General features: G+C 35.6%; 1 protein-coding gene across 2 annotated transcripts in view; it reads left to right on the top strand.

Moving 5' to 3' along the window:
• The window catches only part of rps6kc1 (ribosomal protein S6 kinase polypeptide 1), a 90,131-nt gene that overhangs the window by 27,591 nt on the left and 47,642 nt on the right, over positions 1-14,898 (top strand). For both annotated transcript variants that reach the window (XM_015351810.2, XM_006626078.3), the window contains 2 exons: positions 7,754-7,878; positions 10,245-10,337. In XM_015351810.2, coding sequence (XP_015207296.2) covers positions 7,754-7,878; positions 10,245-10,337 — 218 coding nt within the window. The remainder of the gene's footprint in view (positions 1-7,753; positions 7,879-10,244; positions 10,338-14,898) is intronic.

The following is a 14,898-nucleotide window of genomic DNA, read 5'->3' as shown; positions in this document are numbered from 1 at the left end:
TTGTTCTTTTTCTTGTAAATTTATTCTACGTATGTTTTTCCATACACTGGTGTTTTCCACAGCTATTTGCTTACCCTATTATCTGCTTACATTGCTGTAAATTGAATGGTCCTCTCTTCATCTCCGTATTTATGCACTCTTTTGCAAATTTATATGACATTAGCTCTGTATGTATGTCATAGTTGTCGAGGGGGCAAGTAAAGCTAAGAAAGCCTGCAAGAGTAAGATGCGTTATTGTGAAATGCCCTTATCTTCTGCTGTAAGAAAATATGGTAAAAAGACATTCCTCAGATTGTAAATTTGTGAAGTTTAAGAAATACTGCTTCAGAGAAATTGTTACAGTGAGTAATGTGAAACTGGTATATTTACATAATCAGACACCCCCAAAGCCATAAGATGTAGCTTTAGATATTCATTCTTTCTAGACTTAGGCTTCTTGTGTAGATAATAGTACCATATATTAAAAAAAAACCTCTATTTCTCACTTTCTTCTGAAGGCAAACTGTTTTAAAGTGCTTTTTATTTTTTTTAGGCTTCCAAAACTTAAACATTTCACTGCAGGAATATTAATATTATTTAATATTTAAATGTAGCATTACACATACACAGCCATGTTTTAGTGAAGATATTGTTTCTATCTAATTAGTCCAAAGAATATCAACCAGTTAAACTGTTGGGTCAAAGGTATGTTACACTGAAGGAACTGAAGCTTGTTAAGGGACCTGCTCCAAGTATTCAGAATCCTGAACAGCATTACAAATATCCAAAGGACTGTCAGAAAATTGAGTAAACTCCCCAACCATGTTGTTAAAGCAGATACCCTGGCTTTCAAGAAATGAGTGAATGAGATCCTTTTATCAATTAGATACTATCAAATGCGCAACATGTGCTGGGTGGCCTCCTCTTATTTGTAAGTTTTCATCTGTTCTCAGCATTGGGTTCCTGTCTGTGAAATAAAGTATTCCATAGCAGCTATTGTGCATTTTTTTTTAATTAGTTGTCATGTTTAAGGAATAATCAAATGGAAATGGTGGACCACTAGGTGCACTCTTCCTTCTAGACGAGAAGGTTCAAGCCATTGCCTTGGTATTGAGAGTGGGGCCTTTTCATTATAAAAATAATGCATACATGTTTTCACCAATACAGGATATAGGATATAGGAGGTGGTGGAAATAGAAAATAGACTGGAAAGTAGAAATTCTAGGATTTTAATAATAGGTATACTGACAGACTACCTAATGCCGACATGGAGACAAGTATCTTACTGTATGATGAGATCAAGAAATTAGAGCACAAAATATATATACTGAGAGATTTCAACTTTCCATAGATAGTGTTTTGTGATTGGGATAATCAAAGCTGAAATTTATATTGTTGAAATGAACCTCAATGACAAATTAGGGTTTATCATCTTAAAAAACATTTTATGAAGAAATGAGGCAGTTCTTACATGTGGTGAAACAGAATCAGATGGATACTGAGTCGGTAGAAGAAGGATTGTCATACTTAGTAATAGGGCTGCAACAAACAGATATTTTGATCATCGATTATTCAGGCAACTATCACAATGATTAATCGATTTAATCGGTTAAGCTGAGAATTATGGCTTGTAAATGAGAAAGGCGGTGACAAATGATGTTTGGCATTGTTCAGTAGCCATATACATTTATTCAACAAAACAATGAGAAACACAAAACTTTGAAAAAGTTTCAACTTAACTTCATTAACATCTTACTTCTTACTGAATCGTCTTTCACTCTTAAATTTCAAGAAAAAAATCTTCTTTAGTACAAAAATAAAACTCAAAATATTGTTCAGAGTTAAATATAAAAAGTTAAACAAAACAGGATTCAAATAAGTTCAAAGTTAAAAAATAAACTTCACTTGAAATCCAACTGTAAACTAAGAACAGCAGCAAGTAATGTAAATGTTTTGATTGACTGTAGGGTTTGCTAACGTGATCTGTGGTGATAAATAATAAACATGTAGATTATATCTCTCTCGGCTGCAGTATCATTTAACCGGGTTATTACCGTAGTCTATTCTGATCGTATTTTTATTTTACGAGATGAGCAATATATGACGGCAGTTCACAAGACAAGCGATGTATGAATAGGTTTACAGGGTGAGCTATTTGTTTTTAGGCTAAACAATTTTATGTAACCCGATCGATGAAACACTAAGGCAGGGCGAGCTGCTGGTTGTAAAATAAACAATTTTTCAAAGTAACCCACATTTATTTCTGATAGGAGGACAAACTTTATCTGTTTTCTTGTATAGTTCTTTGAAAAGACCATCCGTACGGAGAGGGTTAAGCAAACCGAAAATATGCTGCACTAGCATATTAAGTTGACCTGCAACTTTGCTAACTTTAGGCTAATAGACAAACGAGTGGGAGCTTGTGGTATTTTGCCATTGCTAAATACTTCGAATTATTCAGAAACCTATTCTAATTACTTGTATAATTTGATAGGATATGGTGAGCTTCAGTGATTTTGGTAAGGGTAGCTCATTCTGATAAACTACTCTTGACCGTTCGAACTATGGGTAGCTCATCCTGAGTGGGTAGCTCAGTTTGTCAGAACACCGCCCATGCCACCGAACGCCATGCATTTGCTCAAGCATGCACGTTGTACTGCCATGGAATGCTAAATCAATTTATCTTTTGTTTTAAGAAAATGTTCCCACACTTTGCTTCTTTTTGAACTTTCTGCCATTATTGTTTTTTTTTTCCTTCAACCTGTTTTATAGTTACGATGCTACAGCAGCATGGCTGCCCTCTTCAAGTCATTACCTCGCTGGAGGTTGGAGGCCCATTTGAAAATGTAAACAAAAAATGGACAACAGAAATATTTGTAGACAATTTTTTTTTGTCGATATTGTCGACAATATTGAATAATTGTTTCAGCCCTCCTTCGTAATAACAAAAAAAAGTTTTAATGGTTCAAAATAAATTCATCCCTGAACAGTGAAGTCTCTTTTTTGCAAATAAGGGACTAGATGATTTCATGGACATAATAATAAAAAAAGAATCCCTCATAAAAGCGATTCTTAAATGAAAAACCACAGGAATCCACAGCAATGTATTAACATGGATTGAAATATGCTCAAGGAACAGGAAATGTTGTGTCATTATAAGAAATGGTGTATCTCAGGGGTCCATTTTAGTAACACTTATTTTCCTGATTTACGGTATTGGCAAACTAGCTTGCATACATCTGATTCATAAATTGGGGAATGGCAAACAGATATAGCAGCAGGGGAATTATAAGAGACTTAGAAAGTCATGGATTGGTCAAGCACAATACAAATGTAATCTAAGACTAACAAGTGCAATGTAATCCTCAATGGTATTATGAATTATTCTTAAGTATTACAGTGCATTTCTAAAAGTCTATTCTAGCTTTAAAAAGATTCAAAGATGAACAACCTGAATTATTCCTTGTCTTGGGGATTGTCATAAAGTGAGAAGTTAAGGGAGATACATCTTTTACTTTGAATAAGGGAGACTGAAAGAGCATTTGATTTTAGTATATAATGTGGACCTAATGGGCATAGATAAGGCTACCCCTAGGTCAGTATTTCATACCTGGTAGCAAGGAATGCTGGGATACAATTGAAGACTAAATGGAAATTAATTTATGAGGTATAATAGGACACAAAAGGACATGGATTTCTGGAACAGACTTTCCATCCTGGTCGTTGTGTCCTACACTATGGGCTCTTTTAAATTTAAATTTTATTTAGCAATACATTGCCAAACAAGGCAATTCATCTCATATTGTTGATATTAGTGTACTATTATCATATGACACATCAATTTATCATTAATTCAAATGGCTTACATTACTTTCGCAGCACAGTGGGAATCTCTGAGCAGAGTCAAACTATGATACGTTTAAAAGTCTTTGGAGTCATTTTCCCAGGAGAAGATTTTTAAAACTGGTTTCCATTTTTTATTAATATTGTATATGTATACAGCTTTATATTAATTTAGATCATTAGTAAATAACTAATGAGAGGAGGCCATTGTAGTCCATGGTAACTTGTTTGATAATAGCCATTCAAGGATCTCATCCAGCCATTTATTGCAGTTTCTAATAACCTGGCAGGATAGCTTTCTCCAAACTCCCACAACCCTCATTCCTTCTGTTCTCAGATTTAAGATGGCACTGCCATTTAATTTTAACTTATATTCATTTATTTTACTTGGCTGATCCTTTTATCCACTTTTACAACTTACATTTGTACCCACAACCTTCTAATTACAAGTCCAAAGACCCACAGCTTCACACTGCTTTACGTGTGTCCTCAATTTTGTGCTTTACTGTACATTATGAAAAAGCCTAGTTTTCACTCCTCCTATGTTGGTATCATCTGCAAACTAGTTTGCTAGCTGTATTAAGCCAATGTAACACTACAGGACTAGACACGACTTCTAGTTGGTAAATTCCTTACCAAATTACTTAAAAGTAACTTTCAAAAACCCTCTGAAAATCTACATATTCCTTACCTAATACTTTGTGTGTCCATTACAGCTGTCGCTTGTTCAAAGAACGAATTTGATGACTTTGCTAAGCCAGACCTGCAGTAACTTTTCAGTTTTGGATCAGTTTTGAACTAAATCTTAAACTGGGCTGTTTTAGTTCTAATGTATCAGGTAACCAAGCTTTAACAAAGCTGCGCTTCAGCTAGATGGTAGCAGTCCTGTCCTTATACAGTATGTTTACTGTTTTTTCCCCATAAAAAACAAATGGAGGAATTCTCTAATTTATATTTCATACTTGAAAACTCAGACATATTTGAATGACTGCTAATTTTGATCATATTTAAATAAACCATGTTTAAAGAAACACATCTTGGTGCTGCTAATGGATGTTAGAATTCAGTTTTATTTATTTTTAAATCAGCCCTTTAGACAGAAGGATGCAAATGACTGATCAGCGAATACTGAAGGAAGGCCACTTTTGATCGGTTTAACAAGCATTTGCAATGAAAAATAATGCATCTAAATACATACTTTTGAAATAACCAAATAACCACTTACATGTTACATGAAGCATCATCCAACAAATAATCATTTGCTTAGAAAAAATGTGTTATAATTACAGTTGACGAAGCATAGTCTCCATATAAAATGCATTAGTTTGGCTTGACACATTAATTACCTGTTTTTGCAGATGTTTTCCTGTATTGTTGTGCAAACAGTTTACCGAATAATTACAGGAAAGTGAGACGAAAATAAAATAAGTGGGAGGTTTCTTGCCGCTGTACTTTCATTCATGCAGATCGGTATGAGATGCAGCTGCAGCCCTGCAAATGGATGGGAACGAGGGACAAGCCCATCAAGGTTGTCATTAAGACTGTTTTTTTCTTTATTTTGGTCCGAGCAATATGTTTATTAGGGTTTCAAATCGCATATTTGTTTTGGAAAATGAAGCGAATAAAGCTTTGCATTCAAGCATCACAAAGGCCGTAATCGGGTAGATAAAGAAATAACACATTATAAATTTCAAAGGAGAATGTGGTCTTGTAGCAAAATAGCAGCATCCATTCAGTGATCACAATGTTTCAGAGATGTATCTATATTATTATTTATTTTCAAGAGATCTTAATTGTAGAACAGGCTGCCTGCTCTTTGTTTGTGGAGGTTCGCTTGAGCTGCTAATCCTTGAGTGTTTTTGTATTACTCTTCACAAAGGATGTAGACCGCAAAGTGTAGAATATGCCTTTTCACCTTTGTCTATTTTTTAGATCCCCCAAATTTTTATTACACATGCTGAAAAAAAAGGAAATCATAATTTAACTGGCACCCAGTAACTGGTACAGGTGTGCTTAGCCATAGACAATGGAAGAGCATGTTCTCAACTTTGAATTAAAATCAGACACTCTCTTGACAGAAGTGTTTTTTCAGATTGATTTACAAATCTGAAAAGGCGATGCGTTTGCAGTACTGTACATACACCAAAGCGTAGTGGTTAACATTTATGATGAAACAGATCCTCATCATAATCAAGCTAGACAAGTGTCATTTTTATTTAGAAAATGTCTGGATTGGAGCATATATAGAAGTACAGTATCTGAGATGTAATATCTTGTATCTGAATGTGTATAAGATTCTTTTAACCACCTGGGAAAATGAATAATATTTTAGATTTGTGCCAATTGTTCATAAATTAGCATTATACACTAAAGTAGTCAAGCAAGCTTGTCTGTGTAGCAGCATTACCATAATACATGGTTCAGCATTTCTTGTATGCATATGTACAAGACACAAAACATAAGGGGCAACACTGGTAGCTACAAGGAAATGTATTTAGGACTAAGAGCAAATTATACATACAAACAAAGGGTGGTAAGTATCGAGAGCAAGCTGCCAAACCACATTGTTGACATCAGTTCCCTTGAAACCTCCAAGAGCTGAATGTGATTCTTGGCTTAACACGTTATTGTAGCCGAATGAGCGCGATAGCTTGAATGGCCACTTCTGGATTATAACCTTCCTATGTTACGGTTTTTCAATTTTCTTGTTTTCAAACCTTCATCTATGGCCAGTATTTGCATACAAACAAATATGATCAAATTAAGATTTCACAGTAAGGCATGTCATTCTGTTTTGCATCATCTCAAATCTTCACAGCATATTGTGTCTCTTCTGTGGTTTTCACTGTTGACTTTAACACAGTCTGGAGCCAGCTCAGCTACTGTTGACTGTAAATAGGAGGGATAAAAAGGATGCTACAAAACTCAGCTGGCTCAGTCAGTTGTGTATTTCATAGAGTTGTTGTGCAAGTTATCCGCTGTAGATGGAGCAAATGAAATTAATTGCAGTTAATGAAAATAGAGAATTAGGATCTGAACTTAAGTAATCTGTAAATTTAAGAGAGTACGTATAGTGGCTAGTTGTTCTTATATGATTTTCTAATTGTGCCTTCTCTGCTGCTGATTAGTGTGACTTAAGACTAACAGAATTGCTTATTATTTCTGAAAGTTTCTCAAATAAAATCTTAGCGTGCCGTAACCATAGCCTTGGCTTTTCATTTAAAAGCAACATATACTGTACCAATGACATTTGGTGTTAGAGTTATTCTGTAGCTGAGCGTTTCACAAAAGGCTTCTATTACGTGGCAGCTGAGTCTGCTGCTCTTAAAGGTTTGTTGGAAATAAGGCGAGGGGCTTGATCTATCCAGTACTTGAATTTACAAAGCCTGAAATGGTTCAGGTGCTACAAATTGGATTTATTTTCCTGTAATTGAAAATTGGTGTCTTTACCAATAGATTTAGATAGACTTAGATTCTGAACAAAGCATGTTTTGTTTTAATTTTTGTAAGAGAAATGATGAAATGTATAGCTGCAGTTATGTAAGTTTATCATCATCCACAGCATTATTTTTCTGTGCTGCAGCTCTGGGTTTCCGATTCTGTCCTTAATAGGCAGCGAAGGAGGAATTCTGCAGCTGCAAAGCATTCCTGAAACAGGCATTATAAGTAGCTTCCCAGCACCGTGGGCCTTTTCTTCCATTAGTGCAATCAGGTGCTGACTGCCATCCATTGCCTTCCAGTGTTCCCTTTTTCTTTCCCCTTATTCAAGGAATCATTCCGGCTTTGGTGCTTTCATAGTTACTGGCTGCTTGTTGGTTTGCTGCACAGCCGGCCAGATTTCTCAGTCCGCGTGGCTTGTGTGGGAATCCATTTACAGAGCAAAAGCTCAGCGTTGCCATGTGCTCTGACCGAAGTCCTTATACCGCTCCAGGTGAGCCCAGCCCCACCCGGCGGGAAGCTGTGAAGAAGAAAACGGCAGAATACCTGATGCGTGCTGAACAAATATCCAGTCTGTATCTGAAAGCGACGGGGGACAACGACTCCGTACAGTCTGAGGTTCGAGTTTCTCTCATTTTATTAGCCCCAGTTCCTCTCTTTGGTTTGTATGAATCTTGGGAGAAATATTTCTTGCACTTTTCTTGCATTTCTTACTTTAAAATCCCTTTTGAGGAACTTTAGAGCCCTTTAAAAAAGCTTGCTCTTTAATTGAAAGCAATATATTTTAGTGTGCGTCAGCCTTGTTGATGCTAATAAAGCAAAAGATTAGATTTAATTCAAATCTTGTTCAGTGTACAGTATTTGAATGTCCGTTTTATGTCTTCGGTCCATCAGTCTGTCCAGGTCCACCATTACCTTACAAAAATATTTTTATGTGCAGTAAGTGTAATTTTGGAAGTTACTGTACAAAATGGATGGACAAAGTTAGCAATAATACAGGTTCAAGTTGTTGTCTGGTGTTATTCAGTTGTTAAACTAGTATGAGGAAGAGATTTCAAAAAGGTAAATAACTAGACCCTCCCACAGGACAGGAAATACTAAGTGGGGTCACATGACTTCATGTGAATAGTTCGATGTTAGGGAATTGCTTAAAAGAAATAATTATTGCACAGCACTGCAAACACAAAATGTTTAACACTCAAATTTTATGCTAATTACAACAATTAAAATTTGCTAATTGGAGTGAGTTCTAAAGCCTAACATTATCCACCCCAGTAAACTTATTTTATAAAGGTAAGTAAGACTGCTTCCATCAAATTACTGATTCTCCACAGGTATGCCTGTCCTCTAAATTCATGCCAAGAATGAGAAAACCTTCAGTCCCTAATGAAAATGCATCCAAAAAGCAATTCTCTGCCTGTAGAATTTAAAAAAAGGAAGCTCCAAAAAATGGAAAAAAAACAGCTTCTACTTTTAGGGAGAGGCCTGACTAGTTAAGAAGAAATCAGTGGTGTAGATGAAGAGAAAGACAGTTGAGGATGCATTGAAGCTTTACAGTTTACCTGTCCTGCTAAGTGTTATCTGCTTTCTTTTTTGGGTTGGGTTCAGGGGAAATTCTAGCCTTATAAATTGTCCAGCTATCTGGTCTCCACTAGTTTTTAGTTATCTGTACAAACACCCTTAAACAGCTGTATATCTACTGAGCAGCCAGGATTACAATAGGAGAGATGATAAAATGGAGAAGCATTGATGAAAGATCACAGTTTGTAAAGTGTTTGATTTTATTGATTTTATTTGATTTGTCAATTTCTTACGAACTGACAGGATTATTGTAAATTGAGTAAAAACGAACTGCTTTCACATTGACCAGATTCTTCGGTATGAATCTAAACATTTCTCTGAGTCCTTTTATTGTTTCAGTTGTAATGTTCTCTTTTTATTTACTGATATAAAATCTATATATAATAATTGCAGTATTGCCATAATCTGGTTAAAGTATTGAGTTGGGAGTGAAAGCAGCTATTGTTTCATGGAAAAGCCAACTGTTCTTTTGATATTACTATACCTGATCTGCCACTTGGTCATGATATTCTGAGACATGGACCTATGTACATCAGCGTTAAAGGCTGTCCTCATTAGGATCTGGCACATCAAGTTTAACTGAGTGCTTCTGTATTTTTTTCTTCAGTATGGTGCAATACCGCAGTGTGGACATTCTGTATTAGGTTTTATCTAATACCATTTATCTTATGTCTTTCATAAGATATTGCTGCTCTGGCATCAGTCCAGAGAAGAACAACCGGATAATCCAAGGCTTAACTGAATGTCCTACAAACAGGTTGTGAAGAGAACAGGAGGCACTTCTTAACGCAAAGTTTTATGGCTGTAAGAAAAAAGCTTCCCAGTCATTTTGTTGAGGCTGATACCTTGGCTTCTTTCAATAAATGGCTGGATGGGATTCTAGTTCAGTTAGCTACTTACTACCACACAGGCTAGATGAGCTTGCATGAATATGAAATACAAAATCATGATGTTTGGTTTGTAATTGAGGATTGGTTTGGGGTGGGGGGGCTAACAAGATTCATATTCTATGCAATTAAATGTTTTTTTTTTTTCAAAAAGCACAATGATAAAATGTCTTCATTTTAGAACAATGCTTAGTTATTTTACAGCGTTGTTAAAATACATGCAGTAGTGTTTTTATAAAACATGTGTAGTAATCCAGGCCATTTTATTTCTTAAAAGAAGGAGTTGGTGGTAATAAGATGGATTTAGAATCCCTTGGTAAAATTATAATATGGTTTAAATTTAAATAAACAAAAGCAAAAACAAAACTGTAAAAAAAGCTGCCCAGCCTTAACCTTTTATCTCTGCCTTGATTTATGATAAATATAGTTCTTCTTCAGTCTGGCATTTGCTGCGGCAGGCTATCTTCCTTCAAGTGGCTTTGTGATTGATGTTTAATCTTTGATATCTTCCATTAGCCTCCAGGGCTGCTAAGTTCAAGGCCCTCTTGGAACCTGAGGAGTCCTGCGGAGGAGCTGAAGGTCTTCAGGGTCCTTGGGGTGATTGACAAGGTAATTCTTGAGCAGCTCTTAGAGAGTTCAGTCACAAATCAGCCTCATGCTGGCTGTCTGTCTTTGAAGTGGCGGATCTTTAGGATATGAAACAAAAGCAAAAGGATTGAAATGCATCTGCTTTTAGGGAGAAAAGGGGAGGGGGCAAGATGAGCACCCACAAAAATAGACAAAAGAAGCCTTTAATCTAAGCACGTCTTGTAAGGTCATGCAAAGTTTGTGAGCTTAAAAGGTCAGGCCAAAGGTTATATCGATTTAAATTTTTTTTTAAGTGTCCTATGTTTTATTGCAGCTCATTCAAAACTGTAACAAATGCACAAGGTTGGTTTCATGATTAAAAAGGTAAAATCATTTAAATAAAGAATTTTTTAAATATTTTTCAAAATTGTTTTATATAAAATAACTACAATGCATATGCCTTTTTTTTCTAAGAGCGTGACTGTCTTGAATGGCACAGATGTGAAAGAAAAGTGAAAATGTTTTGCAGTATAGAATATGCATTGTAGACTAGACAAAAACGAGACCCAGACTCAGATGTTATAAAATATCGTATTAACTAGAAAATCAGTTTTTTTTTCCCCCATGATTAATTTTTTGCTTTTTTGTTTTGGGAGGGGAAAAACAACATCTTTTTAATTGCAGTCATTTTATGTTTGGGTGTTTAACAAGAAATACTGTATTTGAGCACATTTCTGTTCTTTGGATTGCCATACAAGTAGTGAATATTTGAATGTTTCATCCAAAATGAAAACTATTAGCTATTAGATGAATAATGCTATTAAAATAATTGTATACAATTACAATAAGAATGACTAATAGTCTTATAATAATCTTAACAGTGGTTTGGCACTCAAGCAATGTCATTAAAAAACAAATATAACAGGACTAAGTAAAATGTGAAAAATATTGTCTTCCTATTTTAAGGAAACGATTACTTGAGATAATGTGATTCCTTTACCTAAACAGTAATCACAGTAATCTTTCTTTTTTACCTTCTGGTGTATAGGCTTGTACTTCATTTTAACTCTTGTTGAAAAGTATGAAACAGCACAAATTCTCTTTAACTGTTTCATAGTCATGTAAAGGTTTCAGATTGACGTCTGCTGTTTATGAAACTGATACCAACTCTTGTTGTCTTTACAAAGCCCGGTATGTAAAGGCAGATCCTGACTGAAATTCAGGGTCAACCCTAAAATTTAAAGCGTTTGTGGTTTCTGTCGTGGTTTCAAGCAGAAATCCGCCACCCAGAAATATCCATCTGTCTCTGAGGATATGCTCCAAGTTGCAGCATCTCCAACAATACAAAGATGAAGGAATGGGTAGGAATGCAGTGCTGTAGTCTCAGTACCAGTCATTTTCACCTATCTTATTGTATAGTAAGTGATTATGGTAGTATTCATTAAATGCAAGAGTGAATTTCTTAATGAATCTTTTTAAATAATTATTTTTTGGTATTGGTTTAACATTCTGAAAGCATAATAAGCTCTGTTCTATAGAATATGAATGGGCTAAAGCAGTATAAAAGAAATCACATTTTTGTCAGCTTCTTTTAGTGTCATTTAACTTTTTTGTTTTATCATTGGTGTGCCTTTCTCTGTTTTAAATAAGATGGTCACATTTTTGCTTTGTTGATAGCTGTTAGTAAGTACTGCTTTTTAAATAGTTTCAGATGTTGCAACAATTATAAATGTTAATCAAATAGCAGCACAAACATTATCCCTCTGTAGTTATGAACAGTGCTATTTTCTTTTTAACCTATTGCCATTCTGATTTTTAAAGTTTTGTTTTATACAAATGTGGTATTGATAGTCAAAATAATAAATTCCTTTATTGTAAGTTTGTTAATGCCACTTTTTTCACCTTCAGGCTGGGATATTTGTTCTGCCATCTGTCTCCTTTCCTTTCTCAAGGGATATTCTTGATGTTACATGTCAGTCCGCAGCTTCATGTTAAAATAATTTGAACTAAATATTTTCACCCTTTTCAAAACGCAGTGTCGGGAAGTGCTTTCTTGTACAGTCCCTAGAAGTAACAGAACCCCCCAGAAAAATGTTGAAGGTGAGATAACCCTATAACTATGAAAACAATTCCCATTGGATCAATACGATTGCTTTGTAACTCAAGTATCCAGTCCAGTAAAGACTGTACTAGCGATTTTACAGCATCTGTAAAAGCAATCTGCTGTTCTGCTTTTTAAGTTGCCTGTGAAAGATGCCCAGAGCGATAGCACTGAGTACAGTGCACTGTCCACACTACTCGTCTTCCCCGCCTTTACAGCACACCCCGTTGCTCCAATTTCAGCTGCTGGTGTCTCTGGCGACCTTGGTGATTCTGTGTGAGGGAACTCTAAAGGGTCACCAGGTTTTCTTCTGGTGGCTGGCAGGTACCCGCCTCTGGGCCTGCAGTTTGCCTTCTGCTGACTTCTGCGGGACTCCTTCATTCTGTTCACTCAGGGCTTTGATGCATATGTTCTGAAGGTGGCCACTGTGACTTTGGACTGCAGCAGATGGCAGACCTTCAGGCTTCCACTGGCCAAACTGGTGTTCATTTCCTAACTTCATGTTTGATGAAGACTCAGCAGTGCAGAAGAGTGTCTTCTGCTAGGAAGGAACAGACAGATGAAATTAACCGGTGCGGTGCTGGATTTAACTCGGGCCGCTGAGTTATTCCCCAGCCACTTAAGGCACCAGCAGATGCTCAGGCCTTCAGGCTGGCCCACCAAGACTGGCCTTTTGGGTTGTTATTGTTGAAGCAATTTGGGAGCAATAGATTAGATTAACAAATTAGTGAGTGACAGATTAGTGATTTATGACTCTACAGTTAAGAGAATAAGAAGAAGCCCATGAAGATTTCCTTGCTGTTCATCATATTACTTGCAGTAGCAGAGGTACTGTAGCAATGTTCTGTTTATTTTCACATTGAATAACAAACAAGTTATTTATTGTGCATAATGAGTCATGTTAAGTTTATAATAGCAGTGGCAAGAATGGAAATATTGTATTCATTTATTTTATTAAATTTATTTTTATCGAATAAAAATCTGTTTCCAACTTCTTTCAATATTTTGAAGATTTTCACAATACTTGTGATATAGCAATTGAGAAGGTATTTTGATGGGGCATTTAAAGACTGCCTATTCATATACTTTATCTGATAGAAACTAGGAGCAGTTTCAAATCAAAAGTTAATTGCTTCATCATACAGTAGCTTTGCTGTTATGAGTTGTCATCGTTGTTGGCAGCACAAGGCATATCACTTAAAATTGCTGATTTTGACATGCCCTGTGCAAGAAGTAGAAATTTTTCTTCCTTTGTCAAATGATCTCAGATGGCCATTTATACAGTGTATCTATATCCAAGTTATTTGTATTTGTCAAAGCATGTTTGAGAAAGCTTAGCCTGAATGTTCCTTATTTTTAAATATACATTTGTATTGATTATTACAGAACTGACAAAATATTTTTATGACAGAAGGGGTCAAAAAACAAATTAAGGCACATTTATACTTCCCTGCTTGGTTGCCATTCTCAGTTTGGAACAAAGTGTATTTTTTGTTTTCGTTTTGCTTTTTGTGGGTTGGGGAACAAATACCTTAGAGTATGTCATAGATGATCACAGGTTATTCTTATTGATTTATTGTAGATAAATAACTTCACAGTAAATCATTTAGACTGCGATATCAAAGAAGGGCAACATTAACTTGCCATTCCTAGGGAGGTAATTGAAATAAATACATGGAAGACAGACACAGAAGAAAAGATAAAAAGGAAGGGGGAGCATCATTCTCTTTCACCAAGGCTTGAGCCATATCACAGATGCATGTTCTTATCAGTCTTGGAACTGGCTAGGTCATTTGGGCATTATGTGGAAGAGAGCATGCTATTCTGTTTATTTAAATTTAGGAAATTCTGATGTCCTTTATTGTGAAATCCTTAGTGTTAAAACATTCTCTACTACAGTGTATTAATGATGCATTGAGAGAATAGGGAAAAGGAAGGTTTAGTCTTGCATAGGACTCGGTTTGTTCCCCCTTTCACATGTTTTAAGTATTTTGTTGTGTTCTTGGATTAAAGGCATAGAATCCCCAATTTTCTAGTTTCTACTAAGATTCTAGATCCCATTGATTGTACATTGTGCTACATTGTAACCATTGCATAGTTGGGTTATTGTTAGTAATAATGTTTGCTTGTTTTGTCTATATTACAGCCTTAATATTTACTGAATAGTTACAGCTGAACTGGAGAATAAAATAAAACAGTTTTATGTAATACCCGATTCTTTCCTCCCCTCCTGCTCTTTTGTAGCAATATAGTAATATAATCGTGGACTGAATTATTTTTTTACCTCTAAACTACCTTTTACTTATGCATTCTCTTCTTTAGCTGAAGCAGAATCACTAAATGCAGTTGTGAGTTGGTCTGTCGTTCGTTACTTTAATTTATTTTAAGTACTTCAGTAGCATGGAATGAAGCAAAATCATTTAGAGGAAGGTTTCAGGACCAGGTAGAAGTGATGAGATTTAATCAGGACAAGTGTAATGTGTTCTGCCAGTTTTGTCCTTG

Source organism: Lepisosteus oculatus, chromosome 2, assembly GCF_040954835.1.
Source record: "Lepisosteus oculatus isolate fLepOcu1 chromosome 2, fLepOcu1.hap2, whole genome shotgun sequence".
Lineage (NCBI taxonomy): Eukaryota > Metazoa > Chordata > Actinopteri > Semionotiformes > Lepisosteidae > Lepisosteus > Lepisosteus oculatus.
This window is presented reverse-complemented; position numbering and strand designations above follow the sequence as displayed.